The sequence below is a fragment of the Oryx dammah genome, unplaced genomic scaffold (genome assembly GCF_014754425.2).
Source record: "Oryx dammah isolate SB20612 unplaced genomic scaffold, SCBI_Odam_1.1 HiC_scaffold_8, whole genome shotgun sequence".
Lineage (NCBI taxonomy): Eukaryota > Metazoa > Chordata > Mammalia > Artiodactyla > Bovidae > Oryx > Oryx dammah.
In genome coordinates, this window is record NW_024070192.1 from 34,233,611 (window position 1) to 34,255,602 (window position 21,992).

Consider the following 21,992-nt stretch of genomic DNA (forward strand, 5'->3'; position numbering starts at 1 on the left):
CACCTGCCTCCCCTGGGGAATAGGTCCTGCTGCCTCCACTGGGGGCTTGGGACCAGGGAGAGGGGAGGGGTGACCACAGGCGACGCACAAGTGGTGGTGAGGGATCAGGGGGCTACACCTTGGCCTCTGCACACCTCCTTCCAGTGGGGGGTGGCTGGGATCTCTGCTTGTCAGTCCCCCAACTCCCCTTCCAGAAGTGCCTCTCATCTCCTCTCCAGGGTCCTGGTGTGATTCGAGGAGGCCACTCAGGAGGAGTGGCAGGAGAGGCAGCAGGGAGGCAGGCAGGGGAACCAAGCCAGAAAAGGTGCTGATGCTCAACCCTTCCCGCCCACAGCGAGGGCCCTGCCCTCCTGCTCAGCCATGTCTGAGGGTGAGAGCAAGGACAGCTCGGGCAGTGAGTGCCCCGTGTGCTACGAGAAGTTCCGAGAGCTGCAGGGCGCCAGTCGGACGCTGAGCTGCGGCCACGTGTTCTGCCATGACTGCCTGGTCAAGTACCTCCTGTCCACACGCGTGGACGGCCAGGTCCAGAGGACCATTGTCTGCCCCATTTGCCGCTACGTCACCTTCCTCAGCAGGAAGAGCTCCCGCTGGCCCGCCAAGCTAGACAAGAGCTCCCAGATCCTGGCTGTGCCCGTGGGCCTGCCCCCCACACCACTGCCGGATGCCCTGGGCCACGCCAACCCCCTGGCCCTCTCCCAGCCAGTCTGGAGATCGTCCCCGGGCCAGCTGCCCTTGGACCCGCCGCCCGGCCTCCCCCGGGAGCCACAGATCTTCATCATCAGCCGCCATGGGATGCCCCTCGGGGAGCAGGACAGTGTCCTGCCGCGGCGCAGCCTGGCAGAGCTCTCCGGGGCCTCCCCGGCGCCCAGCTCCACCCGGTCCTTCTGCTGCCGCTCCCGGGCCCTGCTGCTCATCACTCTCATTGCCGTGGTGGCCGTGGTGGCCGCCATCCTCCCCTGGGTGCTGCTGGTGAGGAAGCAGGCGTGAGTGGGGGCACCAATCAGAGAGCCCCACTGGAAGCTGCCCGCTCGCACAGCTAGGCTGGCCATGGCCTGGGAGGGGCCCCAGTGCGGCCTTGGGCCAGCGGAGCCTCAGGGGCAGCCTGGGGCAGAGATGGGGTGTTAGGGTGCTGACTGGCATCACCCAGCTCTTTGCTCCCAGCAAGGATCAGAAAGGACCAGCAGGCAGGACCTCTGAGGCAAGAGTTTGGGTGAGGCAGGGGAACTCTGAGCTGAGAAGGAAACTCCAGGTTCCAGGCCAGGGAGGAAATGTGATGGACGCCCCTCCTCAGAAACCAGAGTGGGGGTATTCCTCAGCAGATACGCGTCCCTCCTCTAGGCTAGAACCCAGCGAGGTTGGGGGTGGGGTGGGTAGCTGCCCCACCTGTGGGTGTCCCCATCTGCCAGGTGACCTACCCAAAGCCAGGTGGGACTCCGAGTCGGGGCACCTCCTGCTGGAGGGGGCCCACAGGTGAGACCCCTCCAGGTCAGAACTCCGGGCCAGGACCCCTGGTGTGCTCCCAGGAACAAACAGAAGGGACAGGGTGACACAGGCACCAAGGCACATGCGCTACCCAGAATCTCAGCACCACCCCCCGACCCTTCCCCTGACCCCCCCAAGTTGGGTGCATGCCTTCCTACCCCTGGAACCACCAGTCTGGAAGGTCTTCCCTAAGGGAGAGGCTGAGCTCAGGGGCTGTGGCCCAGAATTCCTGGGAGAAGGGACAGAAAAGGGGAGCTGAGGCCACATCGGGAATCAGGGGTTTGCTGACAAAGGTGGAGGCCAGCAGAATGGCCCATGAACAGGGCTAGAGGGCTCCGAAAGCCCCTCCAGCCCAACAATGGCCCAGATTTTGAGTCCTGGGGTTTTCAAGGATGGCCTGCCAGGTGGGCAGTGCAGGAGCTGCCTGGTGGCTGGGACTTGAGTCAGCTGAGAACTATGTGGGCACACGAGCCCCTGGGGGCTCCCGCCTCCCGCCCAGCCTGTGACCAACCACTCATTAGAGGCCACACCAGCCAGGCCAGTTCCTGGGGTGGATTCCCAGGCTGGGCTGGGTGAGGAAGGGTGGGGAGGAAAACAGCTGTGCTTGGCAGGGACGCTTCTATTTCAGTGAACACGGAACCCAGCTGCTATCAGCCTCTGGCCAAGGTCACGTCACCTGGGGACGCTACCTGAGCTGGGGGTCCTTGAGGAGGACACTAGAAAAGGCTCAGGTTGGGCCTTATCTGGGGAGTGAGCCATTTGGGAACAGCTATTTCCTGTTTATTAAGGCCCACAAGTAAATGGGCCATCATCTTAATTTTAGGGTTAAAAACAGCAAAACCCTCAGGCTTTCTCAGATGGGTGGTCTATCGCAGCCCAGGTGTTGCAGCAGCCATGCCCTCCGCAGCACACGCCTCTCTCAGCAGAGCTTGCTACACGTGGGACAAGACATAGAGCCCTGCCTCTTGTTGTTTGGTGGCTCAGCCGTGTCGAGCTCTTTTGCGACCCCCATGGGCTGTAGCCCACCAGGCTCCTCTGTCCATGGGATTCTCCAGGCAAGAATACTGGTGTGGGTTGCCATTTGCTTCTCCAGGGGATCTTCCTGACCCAGGGATCAAACCTGAATCTACATTATTGGCAGGAAGACTCTTTACCACTGAGCCACCTGGGAAGCCCACCCTGCCACTCACCTAGTTCCTCAAAGCCTGTCCGTAATGTGGTTGTTTGGGGACCATTAGCGGAGGGGGTCCACACTGCAGGGGGTGTCAGGGCACAGGGAGAGTTGATCTAAAGCACCTCTGGGCTTCCTTCTGATATTTTCAAGTCAAGAGAATACAGGTGCTATTGGGGGAAGTACAGGTGAATTCATGGGGAAAATATTTATTATAGGAAATAAAATGTTAAATTTACAAAGACTCTAGTGAATCTGTTTTAATCACAGCCAGGCTGCTTTAAAGTGTCATGAATTTTTGCGAACCTGATTTTTAAGTCTTTGCAGACTATTGTGTTTGCCAAAAGTCAATTTCAAAATACCTCTAGCGTTTCCATACTGTTCAGCAGTGACACAGATGGAACTTCTTTCATTTTCAAAGAATGTCAAAAGCTGTTATTTTTTTTTTAATAAAGGTCTATATTTTCTCAAAAATTTAAGATGAATTGCAGATACATGTGGGAAGTGCTGAGCTTGGACTTCTAGGATTATTCATTTTAGATGAAAAAAATGGTCCGAAAACTCAGATTTGAATGGCTGTTAAACATCTACTCAGCCACATTTGTGAAAGGAATGCAAATTACAATTCTGCTTGGCATCTCAATTTTCACCTTTTCAATTGTCAAACCCTGAAAGTTTCAAAACCCACTGTTGCCAAAGCTGAGGGACAGAGGTGAGGCTGGGGTGCTTGTGTGCGTGCATGCTCAGTCGTGTCTGACTCTTTTCGATCCGGGTAGCCCACCAGGCTCCTCTGTCCATGGAATTTTCCAGGCAAGAATACTGGAGTGGGTTGTCATTTCCTACTTCAGGGGATCTTCCCCACCCAGGGATCAAACCTGTGTCTCCCACATTGGCAGGCAGATTCTTTACCACTGTGCCACTTGGGAAGCCCAGGTGGGGTCAGTAGCAAGGTATATTGATAAAACCCCTAAGAAGGAAACTTCCCTGATGGTTCAGTGGTTAAGATTCCCAATGGAGGGGGCCTGGGTTCGATCCCTGGTCAGAGAAATAGTTCCCACATGCCTCAACGAAGATTAAAGATCCTTCATGCTGCTATTAAGATTCAGTGCAGCCAAATAAATATTTAAAAAAAAAAAAAAAAAAGGAAGGGAAATTTGACATTATCAAAATGTCCACTTGGACCCAGAAATTCTAGAAATGTATCTGACAGATATGCTTGCATGTTGGGGCATCAACATATGTTATACAATTGCACTATTGTTCCTAAAAACCAAGAATCGGGAAAACCTGAACAAGAACAAGGAAAGACCTGCAAAGAACAGAACAAGGAAGGACCTGCAAACCGACCTGGAAAGTCTGCAAGACCCAGTGGCCAACGGGCAAAGGCAAGGGGTGGAGCTGGATGTCCAATTATACGATTTGTGTCCAAAGGAGGGGGATAAGACTTTACTTTCCAGGGCACTTCCCTGGCTGTCCAGTGATTAGGACTCCCCTCTCCCAATGCAGAGGGCCCAGGTTCCATCCCCGGTCAGGGAACTAAGATCCCACATGCTGTGGGGCACAGCTGAAAGAATAAAAAAAGAATCTACTTTCCAATTTGCTTATTTGTGCACAAAGCAACTGGGAAGATTTGAAAAAAAAAAACAAAAAGAGTGATCAGTTGTGGAAGGGGATGAGAAAATGATGGAACAGGAAAGGAACTTCTCTCTTCAACTTTGGCATTTTTGGATATCTGAGCCAAGTAAATATATGGATTATTCAAACATTAAATTGAAAAATTATATTAGAAGCTAAAGATATCTTCAGTGTACATACCTGTTGCCTGGTGAGTGAGGAGTGGGCCCCAAGAAAGTTTGAGAGCTGCCAGACTGCTTGTTTTGTGGTTCCAGAGTGTCAGCTACCGGCTCCAAGGGGCTGGTTTGTCTGGTCCAAGGTGTGACATCTTAGGCTTAACGGGCACCACAGGAAGAAAGGTAAAAAGTTTAATACTGTCAGCGTTCCTAAGTTCCTGTGCATTTCTCTGGGTCCCACCATTTTTTTTTTTTTGGCCACATCACACGACATGTAATGAACTGTCTGCTTCTCCATGGGTCCCGCCCCATGCCCTCCCCCGCATCCCGCCATCCTCCCTAGACACTTCATTACATGTCTGTCTCCTTTTTCTAGACGGCCTGCTCCTTGAGGAGAGGCTAGACCTCACTGATTTTGGTAAGATCATTAGCAAAGAGTCAAAACTGGATAAATATTTGAAGCATGCGTAAGTGAATGGATAAACAAATGAACCAGTGAACAAACAAACATGATGGCCTGGTGTCCAGAAAACAAGTTTAGTCCAGGGATGCAGGCATGAAACCTGGATAATACCCGCTTTAGTGTCTTCAGTTCAGTTCAGTCACTCAGTTGTGTCCGACTCTTTTCAACCCCATGAAGCACAGCACGCCAGGCCTCCCTGTCCATCACCAACTCCTGGAGTTCACCCAAACCCAAGTCCATTGAGTCGGTGATGCCATCCAACCATCTAGGGCTACTCAAAGACCACTCTCAGGATGACCCTAAGGAGCCAGTTTAAAAGGACTCATGTGGGGGACTTCCTGGTGACACAATGGTCAAGAACCCGCTTGCCAATGCAGGGGACAAGGGTTCAATCCCTGCTCCAAGAAGATCCCACGTGCGGCAGAGCAACTAAGACCACGTGCCACAACTACTGAGCCCGAGAGCTATAATTAGTGAAAACCATGTGCCTCGAGCCTGTGCTTCTCAACAAGAGAAGCTACCATAGCGAGAAGCCTGTGCTGCAGGGAAGAGTAGCCCCCACTTGCCACAACTAGAAAAAGCCCATATGCAGCAATGAAGACCCAGCAGAGCCATAAATAAATAAAGTGCTCTTAAAAAAGGAAAAAAGACTCATGTGGGGACTTCCTTGGCAGTCCTGTGGTTAAGACTCAACAACAACAAAAGGACTCATGTAAGAACAATGTGGAGAGGAGGGCAGCCAGGCGAGGTGGCCCAGAGGATCAAGTGGGGTGGAGCCATGACACCCAACAGACACTTGTGAAGATAGACTATAACTAGGCTAGCAGTCATCTCCCTCTGTGGGTACAATTTCCATCCATCTTCATACTGTATAAAGTGATTATGCTTCCACGTGGTGGGCTGAAGTTTAATTACGAGGACTGTGTTGCATGGAGAGAAGAAGTAAAGAGGCCTGAGAGGGTTGGGTGACAAGGAAGAATGATGGGGAGGCTAAAGAAACAGAGAAGACCTTGGAGGGAAAAGAGGAAGATGATGGCGAGACCTGAAGAAGAGATAAGAAGGGGGTAAGGCAGTAGAGACCAGAAAGGAAGGCAAGTAGGAAGGCAGGAGCCTTCAGAGTCTCCCATGACTATCCGCATGCAACTCAAACTCAGCTCAACCCCAGCACCCAATGGGCTCCTGTCTGAATGCCTCTCATGCCAGCCACAAGGACCTGGCTCCTGGAGACACTGTGTCATGGACTTCACACCTCCATGCCTCTTCCCTCAAGCTATTCCCACTGCCTCCAGGAGCTAATTTTTTTTAATCTATTTTTAATTGGAGGGTAATTGCTTTACAGTGTTGTGTTGGTTTCTGCCATACATCAACAGGAGGAGCTAATTGTAACATTCTTCAAAAGTCAGTCAAGGGTGACTTCACCCCAGGTCTTCCCTGACCGGTGAGTCCTCTTCTGTTCTCCAAGCAGAGAAGCACTAAGGGCAATTGGGCTCAGTGAGCACTTTTCTGGGCTTCTAAGGTGGTTGATTTCCTTGTTTATCTCTCCTCTTAGACAGTGAGCTTCCTGTAGGCAGAAATTTTGACTAGTTTGATTTTGTGACTCCAGTGTGCAACTCTAGGCTGGCCCCATAAAAGATGTTCCATGAACATTTGCTGAAAAGAATTGCAGCAGAGGAATTCTGCTCTCCCTAAATTTTTGAACTACAAATAAAACACACAATGTCTCCAGGAGCCAGGTCCTTGAGGCTGGCATGAGAGGCATTAAGACAGGAGCCCATGGTATCTTCACAGCATGTTTAAGAACAAAACTATTTTTAAATCATGAAAGCACTGCAGGGAGCAAAGGTTCTATCCCTGGTCAGGGAACTAAGATCCCACATGCCGCAGGTGTGGCCAAAAATAAAAATTAAAAACACACACACACACAATCTTGACTGACTCCATTGTGGGCCCTCAAAAGATAAGATTTCTCACTCTGATGTGACCCAATGGGTTCTTGCAAATCAGGCCCGCTTAGGGAATTACCAGAAGGAGCTGGGAAGCCAGCCTTCAGGGGTTTGTCTATAACCTAAGGGTTCTGTATAAACTGCACGAGCTCCTCTCACTTCTCTGTGGCTCAGGGTCCCCATCTGTGATATGGAACAATACCAGGACTGCAAGACTGTTTGGTGGATTAAAGGAGTTAAAAATTCAGTGAGTGCCCCTAGGACTCTGCAAGCTAAGTCTTAAGCATCATGAAACGCGTGTCTTCCTCTCCTATGACACCTGTATTATTCATTCAACAGAAACCGGTCCCTTACCAGGTGCGCGGCCGGACGCGCGGCGGGAGTTCACCCTGCACTGCAATCCTTTTGCAGGGGCGCGAACCCCTTAGCCCTGCTTCCATCAGATCCTGAACTGAATGAAAGCAAACGGTAAAATGAGGAAAAGGGCACAGCTCTCAGCGTGGAGAGGCTTCCTCACGCCGCGCTCCTTCAAGCTGTGGTCTCGGACCAGCACTCCCGGCATCACCTGGGAGCGCGTTAGAAACCCGGGTTCAGTCCTATTTTCCCGGGGTTGGAGGGACGGACTTGCGGTCCAAGTCCTCGAAGGCCCCTCGCTGGCGGGAGCTGAATCTCTGGCGGGCCCCGCGAAAGAGTTCGCACATTCGTCTGTGTTCAAGCGGCAGCACGCGCCGGACTGGAGCCGCTTACGCGACACGAATACTCGACAGACCCAGGGCCTTTGCCTGGGATGTCCAGGTAACCGAGGTGACCAGCTAGCTGGAGTCCCAGCGTCACCTGGCGGTCAAATATAGGACCCGCCTTTTCCCAGTTAAAGGACCCTCCTGCCTGGTGTTCGGTAGTGAAGGGACAGAGGTCCCTGGGGCCGCTCACTTCCTCAACACCCTCCACGACAGTAAGAGCCCGAACAGCCCCCTCACCCCTCCCCGCCCCCCGCACTCGCCCGGGAACTACCGTTCCCAGAGGACGCAGCTGCAAAATCCAGGACTCCCACCGGAGGCTCCAGGACCTATAGAAAAGTTTTGCAGTCCCTCGTAGTTCCCCTCCGAGCCACGAGAGGGCGATAGTCATTGATGTCTTCCCAGTTTCCTCTCCGCGTTCAAACTCCGCGCCTCTCTTGCTCAAGAAACATCGGTCTCGCGAGATCTTGCGGAAACTTACAGAACCGGAAGCAGCCTGCAGATCTCTTCCCTTCTGTGGCCATCGCTGAAGCGCTAGCGGGTAAGAGTTTCCCGGGACAAAGCGTATAATCCGCAACCATCTGTTCACGGGCACGGTGGCTTTCGACCCGGAGTGCCCCAGTACTGTTCCGGCGACCGAGTAGCAGCCAGGGAAGGGGGCCAGGATGGTCTTGGCTTTTCTTCTAAGCTCAAGGGCCGCCGGGCCGGAGGAAGGAGGAGGAAAGACCGTTTTGAGACTTGGATACGGGAGCTGAAGGGTAGAGAGCCTGTGGTGATGGTGTCTAGTCTGGACAGAATAGTTTCCTAAAGAATGGTCTCGGGTAGTTTCTTGGTAAAACTTTCAGGCCTCGCACGCCCGTTGGAAGACTTTTTGGACCCGAGTTCTGTGCGTTTTCCAGGTTCGGGATATAGGGCCTGATTTCATTCATTTGGGAGGAGAGTTGATCTGTTCAGGCTCCGTTCCGTAGATTAACGTTGACTGGTTTTTCTAAAACGTGGTAATACGTTTGAATTGAGTTGTCAAGTCTCCTGTACCCTAATGAACAGTCGATATAAGCACTGTCTTAGCTTCCTTACGCGGTAATTATGGAGTTTGAGTTTCCCTGGTGGCTCAGACGGTAAAGAATCCGCCTGCAATGCAGGAGACCGGGTTTGACCCCAGGGTCGGGAAGATCTGAAGAAGGGAATGGCTGGTTAGGCACTCCAATGTTGTTGCCTAGAAGAATTCCATGGACAGCGGAGCCTGGCAGGCTACAGTCCGTGGGGTCGCAGAGTCGGACACGACTGAGCGACTAACACATGGAGTTTGAGAGTGTAAACAAAAAGATTAATTCCAATAGGTCTGTAGGCTATGGGAAATTCTTCTATTCTGTAATTAAATAAAAATCCCAGTAGAGCAATTCAGTTCAAGCAGGTTTTGATGAAGTTAATGTGACAGGTTTTGTGAGCATTGTAAACTTTGAAGATGAAATTGTTGCAGATACTTGTTCGTAAACTGAGTGAGACACTCCAGTATTCTATTCTTGTTTGGGAAATCCTCATGGATAGAGGAGCCAGGTGGGCTACAGTTCATGGGGTCAAAAAGAGCAGCTGAGTAGCTTTCACTTCACTTCCATATATATATATATATATATATATATATAACTTTAATATCATACCTATTGAGCAAAATAAGTTTCATAAAGGTGTTTCAGATCTTATTTAAACTAAATTAGACCTTTTGTATCCAGAACAACAAAATGTTCAAAATTTCACAGGTGAGTTTTGTTATTGTATTAGTCCAATATTAAACATTTAAAATGCCTGTTTATAAGATTTGTTTTGATAAGTTTATTTTTAGTGTATTGTTTTCCAAATAAATACAATAAATAAACATCTTGTTTTCTTAAAAAAAACTGAGTGAGATTTTGGTTCTTTAAGGGTTTACAGCTCTTTTAACTTTTTATTTAGCCAAAATGAAGTTCAATCCCTTTGTGACTTCTGACCGAAGCAAGAATCGAAAAAGGCATTTCAATGCGCCTTCCCACATTCGCAGGAAAATTATGTCTTCTCCTCTTTCTAAAGAGCTAAGACAGAAGTACAACGTTCGATCCATGCCCATCCGAAAGGATGATGAAGTTCAGGTATGTGCCTGTGTTCAGGTCATCTTGTCGAATATCCTGCACTTTATTAACAAATGATGGGTTGAAATGTAAACTGCTTTTTTCACCATTACTCTTTGGTGAAAATCTGTTGTCCCAAGCATCAGATGCAGTCGTGATAAAACAGAAGAAAGATGGTTTGGAACCAGTACATTGGCTTGGGGTTATCTTTTTCTGGGTATGTTTGGTCATTAGAGAGGCATTTGAGAACCAGTAAACAATTCTGTGTCTAAATCAAAATTCAGATACACAAGTTCCAGGGAACTAGCAGTCTGGGTATTAAGACGGCACTCCCAATGCAGGGGCAGAGGTTAAGAAAAGATTTCAAGCCATCTCTTAAGCAGCTTCCATGTTACCAACATTTCATGAGGTGATAAGCCGTTTTTCGCTCCTGTGCTGGTGCTAAAATTGCTGGTAGATTTGAGAGGCCATTTCTGCTTCCAAGATAGTTTAATCTGAGAAAGTCTGTGATTGGGAAGAAGCATCTATTCAGAAACACTGTGGCTGGGTGAGGATCATCGAGGAGAGAATGATATGCTGTTCGTTAACCTTTGGGAGAGAATTGGCCTGTTCCTGAAGTATTAGCTGCTGCCCATGCTCTGGCACTTAGTAGGACCCTTTAGTAGGTTGTGAATTTAAATATTTGTGGCCTGTTCCCTTTGAAGTGACAGTTTCCTTGTCAACTGGTACAAAAAAACAAGGTGGGCTTGTTGCTCATTTTTAACCCTGAAACAAGCCCACCACTGTTGGTGGCCCATCAGTTGTAGAGATGCATTGTCCATCACTGTAGATTTATATGGGGCATAGTTTACTTGCAGGTTAGTTGAAGCCAGAGAGAATTACTGGCACATTTCCATTGACCATTAGGTCTTTCAAAATTGGAAGGTCCTGTATATGTATATGAGAGAGGGAATGAGGTTTACCTGATTCATAGATTTACTGGTTTACAAGTTTAATGTTCCTTTATTTGCATATATGTTACTTTTGAATTTGCATTTAGGTTGTACGAGGGCACTACAAAGGGCAGCAAATTGGCAAAGTAGTCCAGGTTTACAGGAAGAAATACGTCATCTACATTGAACGAGTGCAGCGGGAGAAGGCTAACGGCACAACTGTCCATGTGGGCATTCACCCCAGCAAGGTGGGTGTTTTTGAGAATGCTTGAGATGGGGGAAAGAAATTACAGCAATCGCTGACAAATGTGACTGCTTGTTGACAGAAATATATTTTAGGTGTTCTGGAAATCAGTCTTAAAGCCAGTACTATTTTTTCCTGAAATCAAGGTGTCTTTAACAGTTATCCTGTATGTATGTATATGTAATGTATCTTTTCCTTAAAAAGTATTGGTAAGCTGATTGATCGATCTAACATGAATAGATCTTAAAATCTAGGAAATAGGGTAATTTTTAGATGCTATGGAGGCCATACCCTGTGTGTTAAACAGAATTGAGTAAGCTGTAAGGAAAGTAGAAGATACAGTCTAATTCTCCTGTCCTTGACTTCAACGTGAATTCTCCAATACTGCTGTCTCTTAAAAGGTAATAAATGCACTTGGTGCCTGTTCAAATACTGAGGTGTTGGTTTTTTAAGATCTTGAGTTGGCACCATAAATCTAATCTTCAGACTACACAAAAGTCAAAAGACTAATATATCCGTTGCATCTTTCACCTAGAATTCACAGCTACCATTTTCTTTCCCTTCTTCCCTACTCTTCCAGTGGATTACAAGCATCATGACAGAGTGCATCTCCTAAGAGCAAGGGCTTTCTCATTCTACTACATAATCTTATTTTTGCCCCTAGGACTGGATCAGCTGCTGTCAAGGTCACCAATACAGTGACCGATTCTTAAGTGTTTTCTGAACTTAATGTAGTGTTTGACACCCTTGATCTCCCTCTTTGACATACCTTCATCTCTTATTCCAAACACACCTCAATATCCACTTGACAATTTTGCATTTCAACTTGGATATCTAATCAGTATCAAACCCAACATGTTTAAACTATTGGCTTGTTTTATTCTTGAACCCTCTTGCTCTTGGTAGTCTGCTACCAACACTGTGTGTGACAGCTCTGCCCTTCTCAACTGCTTAGGCCAGCATGTTATTATTGTTGACTGCTGTCACATTATATCCAGAATCCTGTCTGCATCAGAGCGGCCTACAAGGCTCATCTCCAAGGACTTCTCTGGTGGTCCAGTGGCTAAGACTGCTCTTCCAGTGCAGGGGGCATGGGTTCGTTCCCTGGTTAGGGAACTAGATCCTGCATGCTTAGGGAACTAAGACCTGGCGCGGCCATATAAAGTTCACTCAGCAGCTACTACTTGACGATTTCACTGTCCATGTTCTAGTCTGCTGGCCTCTTTGCTGTTCCTGTAACTATGCTACTCTGTGTGCTGGTTGGCGGCATCCACCTGGCAGCTTCATAGAATAGTATATTCTGTTCCCAGGTCTGCTGCTGCTGCTAAGTCACGTCAGTCATGTCCGACTCTGTGCGACCCCATAGACGGCAGCCCACCAGGCTCCCCCGTCCCGGGGATTCTCTAGGCAAGAATACTGGAGTAGGTTGCCATTTCCTTCTCCAGTGTGTGAAAGTAAAGTTGCTTAGTCGTGTCCGACTCTTAGCGACCCCATGGACTGCAGCCTACCAGACTCCTCCATCCATGTGATTTGGGAACAAGGGGTCTATTTTAACAAGACACACGCACATCTGAGAAACACCTATTAAACTTGGAAGTTCTCCTGCCTCTGGACTTGAATGTTTGCTGTTCTCTTTGAAACACTTCTACCTTCTCCTCAGGTCTCTGTTCAGGTACAGCCCTTTTCTTGGGGCCTGCCTGACATCGATAACAATTTAACCCCTTTCCTCCAGCATTTCATCTCATTAAATAGACCCTCCATGGTAGTGGAGATTGTCCTTTGGTCACTATGCTGAATCCCCAGACCTTGTTCACTGCTATCTTCTTCCTAACGCTAAAATCTGTCATAATCTGGATACCTTTAGTGACAAATCTGCTGGAATAGGGTCTGTTCTATGATTTTCCTAAAAGTTTTGCAGGTTGAAACATGTGAAAGCTGCGTTTAATTTCCAAATTTACAGGACTAAAGATACTGTGGAAATAAAAATGTGTATGACTTAGTTAGCTCATAAAACTGGGGTGAGAGGAGTGGAATTATTGAAATACATTGCAGTAGAAGCAGCTGATTTTTATCACAGAAGATGTGAGAAGAACCACCAGTGCCACACTGCCTTCTTTGTGGGCTGAACATTAGTGAACATTTTAAGTCAGGTTTGTTTGGGGGTAAAGAATCATGTCTAGCACTTAAGCAATCCACTCCCACAAGTAGGGGACTGAATGTTGGACCTTCCCATGTGTTCTGTATTGGTGATTGTTTAAAGCTTAGATTTTTTTTTTCCCTTATTTGTCTGCAGGTGGTTATCACCAGACTAAAACTGGACAAAGACCGCAAAAAGATCCTCGAACGTAAAGCCAAATCTCGCCAAGTAGGAAAGGAAAAGGGCAAATATAAGGAAGAAACAATTGAGAAGATGCAAGAATAAAGTCATCTTGTCTACAGCTTTCATTAAAAACTGTTAAAATGAAAAGTCTTTATGTGTGGTGTTTTGGGACAAAGCCTAGTTTTCAAGGAAGTCCCGGAGATGTTAGCTATCTAGGGGCAGACCATCCTTATCTTGTGGCTTGATTCCACTAATGAAAATTACCATTTGGAAAAAGCTGGCTTTTTAACATACAGTAATTTTTTTTTTTTAACAGCAGGAAGCAGCACTTTAGGGATGCAGGGAAATACCCGAGGCCCCCCTTTACCACCTTGTTTTCTGCACTGATGAGTGAGTGGTGTCAGGCCAAAAGAAATCTTTAGCTTAAAGATTTCTGAGGCAAAGTACCTAAAAAGCAGTTTCTCCGAGAGGAGGAAATGATGCAGTGCAGGATTAGTTGTTGGCAACACTGGTGCCGCCGCCCTTCCTTACTTAAGACTAAGCATATAAATGTACTTTCCGTGCTGGAGGCGAGCATTTATTGATCTTGGAGCTTTAACAACAACGTAGGGAAATAGATGACCAATTTTGCGGCCTCCGGAGACCCGAGTCGTTGTCTGCCTTAGCCAAGGTCGCACCTCGACTAGCCCCAGATTTCACCTCAGGAACCTTACCGCGTCTCAGCCGACAATATGGCCCGTTGCTGTATCTTTGAGAGCTCCCTCGGGAGGGGCGGGGCTTCCCGTCGGCGCGGAGCCGTTTCCGGCGCGTCAGTCCGCCGGAGCCGCTGGCGCTCGTGGGCAGGAGGGTCCTGGACGGCGCCGGTGAAGCGGGCTGGGGCAGAGGCAGCTCACGACCCTGTGCTCCTGGTTCATCTTCTTCCGGGCCTCCCTCTTGCAAAAATCCCTAGATCGGTCTCTCCTCCACCTGGCTCTTTCATTCAGTTGGGGGAGTAGGAGGGTCCCGATTGCCGAGAGGAACCCGCGGCAACGGGGCGAGGTGTTGCGGAGACCTTGGGACTCAGGACCGCACAAAGGACCTGATGCCCGAGCCAGGTCTTCAGGAATAAGCGGGAGGTTGTTTTGTTTAAGGTGCGGGGCACTGTGCTAAGTGCTTTACCTGCATTATCACAACCGTAGTGATGCAGACTAGCATTCTCGCCATTCTGTTGTGGAAGCTGAAGCCTCAGTAACTTTGCTTCGCTTATTCAGTAAGTGATGAGTCAGAAATTGACTTCCCAAGCCTAGACTCAACCATACCTCTGCACTGTCTCTCTACGGTTCTGTAAGCCAACTGTTTGACATATTCTTTGAACATCTTTTGTTCAGCTCTGTATTCGTGGGCCCTCTGAGGGGATACAGCGAGATAGAAGCCCCAGCCTCTGTCTTCTAGGTTGTGTACACCTGAACCAGTTGACTGAAAAGGCAAAGCTCTCCAGTGAGTGGTGCTGGCTGTTCAGAGGAGGGACAGACAGATGGCAATCAGAGTGCATCAGGAAGAATGCTGACCTGAGCTGGGTGTGATTTGGAAGATCAATGGAAGGCATTCCAGGTCGGGGGCAGCCAAAGCAAAGACTCACAGGTGAGTGAGGAAGGAGGATCTTCTCAGTTTTCTGTGAACAAGCTCATTTGTCAGTTACCCCACCAGAACAGATCACACCAGGAAGCTGGCCGCCTTTCTTTGGGGCCTTGTTTTTTTCATTCTGCTTTAGAACAGGTGTTGAAAGCTCAGTTAACTACAGGGGTGGGTAGTTAAGGTGACAAAGTTAGTAGCTGGCTTAGAGACTGTGGGAAGCCAGAGAGTGTGGACTGTCCAAAAGGAGCTACTGCCTCTCCACTCAAGGCAGATGTTGCCAAGCCAAACAGCTCCCGGTGTGACCGGATCGTCCCATTTTTCAAGAAAGCTAAAAATCTAGATTTTTAAATGAACTCCCCAGTCTGTAAATAGAGGTAATTCATCCAATTTAAAAAAAACACTGGGTAGGCTAACTGAAATATGTCTATTAGCCAAATGTGACTCTCTGGCTATAGAATTTCATGGGACTGGGTAAGGACAATTTCACATGTTGAAGACTGAGATTTTTCCATCTTTTGATTATAAATTATTTCCAGCCTCTCTTCATTCTTTTATAGGATGGAGGTGAGACTTTTCCTTCCTGTGTAGTTCCCTGAGGGCCTCAAATAGCAGCCAGAGCAGTCAGTTTCTGAGAGATACTGGTTTCAGTGAGTAGTCTAGAAGCTCTTCCTGGTTTGCATTGACCATCTTGTGGTTTTAAGTGTCTTCTAAGGACTGTAGGATGATAATACATAATCCTTGGGAAACAAAGCCCCATATCAGTGATTATATGGGACTAGTGGATGAAACCTTTTTTTTTTTTTAACTGAAGGACTTTTAAGAGCCATTAAAATGTCCATTTGCATTAAGAATCTGGAGCTCAGGCTTAAAGAGTATTTTACAAACATTCTGTTTCTTTGATTCTAAAATGCATATTTTTCACATTTTAAAAATCTGGATGTGTTCATTTAATGTAGGGTCCCTGTTTTCCCTGTGAAAATTGTCATTAAGTCAGCAGTTTCAATGTCAGAAGTGTCTTTAGAATCAGGAATGTCATGTAGTTAACCAATGATGCCAAGCAAGGAAATCCGAAGTCTTTTTAGTGGAGGACATTCAGGACCTGGAATCAAGCTTTGCTTAACTGAGACTCTTGCTCAGAGGTTTTAAATGTTTCCATCTTTCTCTGCATCTTAGGATTCTGCCCTGGCCTTCAGCTTTTCATCTGATGGCTGGCATCTTGGGGATCTTGTTTTCGTAAGATTGTTGGAATTCCTGTGATCATCATATGAAAGCTTCCCCTGGCCTCATCACATCCTATATCCTGGAGTTGTCCTAAGGAACCTCGGTTTAGACACCCGAGTATCAAGTTCTCTTCCAGAGGAATTCTCCAATCTTGGTGGTGTGTGGACCCCATTTGGAGTATCTCTTTGGCATGATAATCTGACATAGCTCTCTATCCCCAGGTGTAATTTGTCCATTTTTGAAAACAGGCCCTGCTGCCTCTATTCAGAACCACCAAACCTGTACCTGGAAGTGTCTCCCAACCTTGGGAGTGCTCAAGTTCAGTTGGACACGCTGCCTCATTCTGGAAAAAAAATATGTGGGCTCCAGCTCAGGCAGTATCAAGACAGGCCAGGCCTGCAGACCCTCCAAGAGGACAAAACCCCTCTTCCTTACTGTGAAACTGGATTCGTCTTACTGGATATGAGACCTTTCCTCTACCCTGTTACCTTTTCTTCTGTGTGATATTCACATGCTCACATTCAGTCATGCATGTGAACATGCCTTTTTTCCCAGAACCTCCATGGTCTCTTCCCCAGTTCTGCTGCAGCTGCTCCTCAGCCCAGGCCCCAAGGCACAGCAGTCCCTGTGCCAGTAGATAATGTCTTCTGGGGAGGCAGCAGCATTTGAGGATCTGACCAAAGACTGGAAGTATTAGGAAGCCCCTCGGAAGGACTGCAGCAGAGGCATAATGCTGAACAGTTATGAGAAAACGGTCCCTCAGGGTAAGGACTCAGTCTTCATTTACTAACCGTGTGTACAACTGACAGGGAAAAGTCATCATTTAAAAAAATCCCGGGACTTCCCTGGAGGTCCAGTGATTAGGACTATGTGCTTCTACTGAAGGAGGTCCAGTTTCCATCCTATTTGCCACAATTAAAGATCCTGCATGCAGCAGTTAAGACCGGGTGCAGCCAAAGTAAACAAATAAGTTGAATTTTTTAAAAATAAAATTCTGTTGACATGCTCTTGTTTTGAATGGCCCTAGTGGGCTTTCTGGGTATTTTTATTCTGTTACTGCTTTATACCAACACTCTAGTATCTTTCTTCCATATCTTCAAAAATCAGATGAAAGAATTATGAAGAACTTTGGCAGGAGAGTCTTCCAGGTGGCATATCATCAAATTCAACTTTGTTCGCTTCTTTCTCCATCTCTTTAGGAGACTTCTTACAATTTTCCACGATACCACAGAGAGCTGGAAATGATCCCCCTGGTGTTTCAAATCCAAGTGAAACAGAAACGGAGATAAGTACCATGAGAGAAAAGTTTCTCACCAGCGTGACCAAGTTGGTAGAAAGCAAAAGTTATAACAGCAAGGTATTTTCCAAAGAAAAGTACTTTCAAACAATCAAGGAAGTCAAAGAAGCTAAGGAGAAGGGGAAGAAGTCATCACGTGATTATCGCCGTGCAGCAAAATATGATGTGATTTCTGTAGCAGGCACAGAGAAACTCATAGAGGCTGCTCACAGAGAACGAGATCGGATACGGTATTACGTACACAAGGAAGAGCTGTTTGACATCCTTCACGACACACATCTCAATATTGGCCATGGCGGGCGGACACGCATGCTCAAGGAGCTGCAAGGCAAATATGGGAATGTCACCAAAGAAGTCATTGTCTTATATCTGACTCTGTGTAAACAGTGCCACCAGAAGAACCCAGTACCCAAGAGAGGCCTTGCACCCAAGCCCATGCCATGTAAGGACAATGACTCCAGATGCCAAGTTGAAATCCTTGATATGCAGTCAAATGCTGATGGGGAGTTCAAGTTCATTTTGTATTACCAGGACCACTTAACCAAGTTCATTATTTTACGGCCATTAAAAGCCAAGCAGGCCCATGAGGTAGTCAGTGTCCTGTTGGATATTTTCACAATTCTTGGTCCACCCAGCGTGTTAGAATCTGACAGCGGCATAGAGTTCACAAACCAGGTTGTTAATGAGCTCAATGAGGTATGGCCAGACCTAAAGATTGTCCTTGGTAAGTCCCACCCTGGCCAAGGCCAGGGCTTCCTGGAGCAAGCAAGCCGTGATGTCAAGACCATGCTGAGTGCCTGGATGCAGAGTAACCACTCCCGTCATTGGACTGAAGGCCTGCGATTCATGCAGGTGGTGAGGAATCAGGCCTTTGATGGTTCCTTGCAGCAGAGTCCGTACGAGGCAATGTTTGGTTGTAAAGCCAAATTTGGACTCTATTCCTCACACTTGCCCCGGGAAACCGTGGCTGTTTTACACACAGAGGAGGAGCTAGAAATTGCCGAAGAACAACTGGAAAGCAGCCTGTGGGTCAGGCAGGAAGAGAGGGCTGAGGTTGGAGCAGACCGGTCTGACATGGACGAGGACGTTGATCCCACACCTCTCGAAGCCTCGGAGCCCAGCACCTCCCAGGCAGCCTCAGGTCTCTTCTCCTGGTGAACAGACATCTGCTGAGTGGACGCTTAGTGCCTCTGGGTACCGTAGAGCCACCTGAGAGCTGTAACCAAGACTCCAGATGAAAGGAGTGAAGGCCACTCTGTCAGGAATGCTGTTCTTCGTAGTCCTGAGTCAGAGAGGGAGGCGGCTCTGGTCTCTGATCTCACCTGCCCTAACAAATTCCCACAAACCTGGAGGCTTAAAACAGCAGAACTTTGGGGACTTCCCTGGCAGTCCATGGTTGAGACTGTGAGCTCTCAATGCAGGGGGAGCAGGTTTGATCCTTGGTTGGGGAACTAGGATCCTGCATGCTGAGGATACAGCCAAAATTAAAAAAAAAAAAAGATTAAAAAAACTTTCTTCTTAGTCCTAGAGGCCAGAGGTCTGAAATCAGGGTGTTGGCAGGGTTCATTCCTTCTGGAGGCTCCAAGAGAGAATCCATTCCAGGCCCTCCGCCTTTCTCTAGTGGCTGTCAGCAATTCTTGGCATCCCTGGGCTCAGTAGCCCAGAGTAGCACAGATCCAGCCTCTTGTTTGTCTTCACATGGCCTTCTCCCCTTGGTCTGTGTGTGTGCTCCTTTGCTATCTCTTACAAGGACCCCGTTGGACACCAAATCTATGTAGTTGGATTTAGGGCCCAGCTTAATTAATGATCTCATCTCGTGATACTTAACCTTAATTTCATCTGCAAAGACCCTGTTTCTAAGTAAGTTCATATTCATGGTTGTTCGGGGTTTGGACTTGGACATATCTTTGGTGGGGAGGACTGCAGTTGTACTGCAATTGGCTCAGGGGTAATGAACCTGCTTGCCAATGCAGGAGATTCGGATTTGATCCCTGGGTCAGGAAGATCCCCTGGAGGTGGAAATAGAAACTCACTCCAGTATTCTTGCCTAGGAAATCCCATGGACAGAGAAGCATGGCAGACTGCAGTCCATAGGGTTGTAAAAGTCTGACACCGTGTAGCGACTGAGCATGCACACAGTTCTACCAACTACAGTCAGTGGAAGAGGATGTTTGCTTGCAGAACATAAACTGATGGGATCTGAGCCCTGTAGAGCTGGTGGGACTGCTCTGCATATATCGAGTATCTGTTCCTGCTCCTCGGGCACAGAACCCAAAAGATGGGGGCATCAGAGAAAAAGATGTAGATGAAGGACAAATAATGAGAGGAAAAGAGGTTGATGTGTGTCCCAGAGACTGGCTGCCCCACCAGCTGAGCTTTGTTTCCTGCTTCAAGAGAAACCTGATGTACCCACCCTGCTCTCAGAATGGCATCCACAGTGATTGACCTGCCTGAAACATTTTAAAAATAGGTCAAAATTAAGGCATGGCTGGGGTTTGGGTCTGAGCCTGCCAGTGTTCTGTGCCTCAAGCACAGCATGACGTGGTGTAGTCCTGGAACGGTCATACATTCCAGGAAGTGACCAATAGCCGGGAAACAACTGGGGACTCTGGAGCAAATTGCAAAAGTTGGCCTGAGGTCACTGCTTCAGCCAGAGAAGAATAGAGCACAGGCCAGTCTGGGTCATAGTTCAGAGGAAAGGGGAGGGCAATGCCCAGGATCTGTGCATGGCTGTATTCTCAAGGCCTGGAAGAGGACCCAGCCCATCGGAGGTGTTGAGTAAGGGTTTGCTGAGTGAATAAATGATTCTACAGACATGGATGCAGGGAAGGAGAAGGGGCCTGCAGTTTCTGACTCTCCAGTTCTTTCTTCCTGCATATCACAGAACCATCTCAAACCATTCTGGGGGACTTCCCTGGTGGTTCAGTGGTTAAGACTCTGTGCTTCCAGTACAAGGGGCACAGGTTTGATCCCTGGTCGGGGGAGTAAAATCCCACATGTGCCTTGGCACCACCAAAAAAAAATTCTGATTGCCCCCAACTTTGGCTTCCCCTTGGGCCAAGAGCAGTCTCCTGATGATGCCTGCCTCACAGGGTGGTTGTGATAGACAAGAAGTTTTAAGATGTGTGTTGTCCTTGCTACCTTCAGATCTTACCCGCATCATGAGAGTTGGAGATCACTGTTGCCATTCCTTTGCTGATTAAACAGTGTTAAGCTAGACATCCAGGAAATCTGCACTATTATTAGACAGGAGGTGATGTCACTCTCCAGCTTGTCTTGGAGGACCAGAATCTCGGCTTCATCCTCGGCCAGCACCTCACATCCCCTTCCTGTATCACTCAGCTGAGCAGGGCCTGGGAGGCCCAACTTGACTGATGTTGCCCCCTTTCCCCCCCGTGCTGACCTACCACCTCCTGATGGCAGAGCAAACCAGGAACCACACCATTAGCTCCTGTGGGTAAGAGGTCAAAGGAGGCACTATGCTACTGTCTTTCCCAGGGGGTGGCTGCAAATAACGGAGGTTTCCGGAGCTACTACCTCAGCCTTCCTCTTCTGCTCCCTAGTGTTTACAGTGGAGGGACCTGGAGGAGGACACCTAGACCCAGCCCAGCCTTCCTCTGTGTTATCATATTTCAGCATCTGGAGCGGAACCAGTTGCTTTCAGTTTGCAAATATGTTTTGTCCATATAATGTCTTTTAAATTTAAAAGTTAATTGCCATCACTTTCAAAGCAGATTTCACATAAAAATATAAATGTCTAGCACTTCTTGAAAATTTAGAAGATCTGACCTCCCACATTTTTTGCATGGCAGCCAACGCCCAAGTGGTAACCCCCAGGAGACAGTCCAAGCCTACATTCTACACTAGTCCACTGTCTAGGCCGTTCAGATTGTTTGCATACACATTTCTATGGTCAATTGCTAAAGAAAGGCAAATGAAGTCAATGTGAATAAAGGCCAGAAACAGACCCATGTATCTAGCAATTTATGATTAAAGACATTTCACATCTGTGGGAGAGATGGTATTATTCAGCTAATGGTGCTGATCAGTTATACCTCAATTAAAAAATAGTGGTGCTCGACCATAGAGCTGTCCAACTGGAATAAAATAAAGTCTGATCCCTAAACATAAAAAACAAAACTGTAAAAATATTGGGGAAAAGAAATAGGAGATTTTTGTGATCTTGAAATTGAGAAACCCATATAAGAAAAGGTTAATATACTTGGTTACATAAAAATTTTAAATATTTAGGAAAAATAATGCCTTTTAAAAATTGAGAAAAAGTTATCTGCAGGTCAGGAAGCAACAGTTAGAACTGGACATGGAACAACAGACTGATTCCGAATGGGAAAAGGAGTACGTCAAGACTGTATATTGTCACCCTGCTTATTTAACTTATATGCAGAGTACATCATGAGAAACACTGGGCTAGAGGAAGCACAAGCTGGAATCAAGATTGCCGGGAGAAATATCAATAACCTCAGATATGCAGATGACACCACCCTTATGGCAGAGAGTGAAAAGGAACTCAAAAGCCTCTTGATGAAAGTGAAAGAGGAGAGTGAAAAAGTTGGCTTAAAGCTCAACATTCAGAAAACGAAGATCATGGCATCTGGTCCCATCACTTCATGGGAAATAGATGGGGAAACAATGGAAACAGTGTCAGACTTTATTTT

General features: G+C 47.6%; 3 protein-coding genes and 1 long non-coding RNA gene across 7 annotated transcripts; 3 read left to right on the forward strand and 1 right to left on the reverse strand.

Moving 5' to 3' along the window:
• Positions 1 to 239: 239 nt before the first annotated feature.
• RNF222 (ring finger protein 222) lies at positions 240 to 1,006 on the forward strand. Its single transcript, XM_040243395.1, has one exon. It carries the CDS (start codon positions 361 to 363, stop codon positions 985 to 987), a length of 627 nt encoding a protein of 208 aa, XP_040099329.1. The 5' UTR covers positions 240 to 360; the 3' UTR covers positions 988 to 1,006.
• Positions 1,007 to 4,686: 3,680 nt separating this feature from the next.
• LOC120866002 lies at positions 4,687 to 9,138 on the reverse strand. 2 transcript variants are annotated; one of them, XR_005721578.1, is made up of 3 exons: positions 7,861 to 9,138; positions 7,204 to 7,300; positions 4,687 to 6,467 (listed from the first exon to the last, which is right to left on the reverse strand). It is a non-coding gene; the product is annotated as an uncharacterized LOC120866002 (long non-coding RNA). The 2 variants fall into 2 exon arrangements; XR_005721577.1 differs by lacking the exon at positions 7,861 to 9,138 and having other exon boundaries at positions 7,204 to 7,716.
• RPL26 (ribosomal protein L26) lies at positions 7,747 to 13,331 on the forward strand. 2 transcript variants are annotated; one of them, XM_040243396.1, is made up of 4 exons: positions 7,747 to 8,127; positions 9,537 to 9,709; positions 10,728 to 10,868; positions 13,158 to 13,331. In XM_040243396.1, the coding sequence occupies exons 1-4, from the start codon at positions 7,980 to 7,982 to the stop codon at positions 13,284 to 13,286; spliced, it is 591 nt and encodes a 196-aa protein (XP_040099330.1). In that variant the 5' UTR covers positions 7,747 to 7,979; the 3' UTR covers positions 13,287 to 13,331. The 2 variants fall into 2 exon arrangements, with proteins under 2 accessions (XP_040099330.1, XP_040099331.1); XM_040243397.1 differs by lacking the exon at positions 7,747 to 8,127 and adding an exon at positions 9,327 to 9,343 and having other exon boundaries at positions 13,158 to 13,325.
• An 826-nt stretch (positions 13,332 to 14,157) lies between these two features.
• Positions 14,158 to 21,619, forward strand: KRBA2 (KRAB-A domain containing 2). Of its 2 annotated transcripts, none has more exons than XM_040243399.1 (4): positions 14,158 to 14,507; positions 14,616 to 14,804; positions 15,356 to 16,783; positions 17,219 to 21,619. In XM_040243399.1, the coding sequence occupies exons 3-4, from the start codon at positions 16,750 to 16,752 to the stop codon at positions 18,472 to 18,474; spliced, it is 1,290 nt and encodes a 429-aa protein (XP_040099333.1). In that variant the 5' UTR covers positions 14,158 to 14,507; positions 14,616 to 14,804; positions 15,356 to 16,749; the 3' UTR covers positions 18,475 to 21,619. The 2 variants fall into 2 exon arrangements, with proteins under 2 accessions (XP_040099333.1, XP_040099334.1); XM_040243400.1 differs by having other exon boundaries at positions 15,972 to 16,783.
• The last annotated feature ends 373 nt before the right edge of the window (positions 21,620 to 21,992 follow it).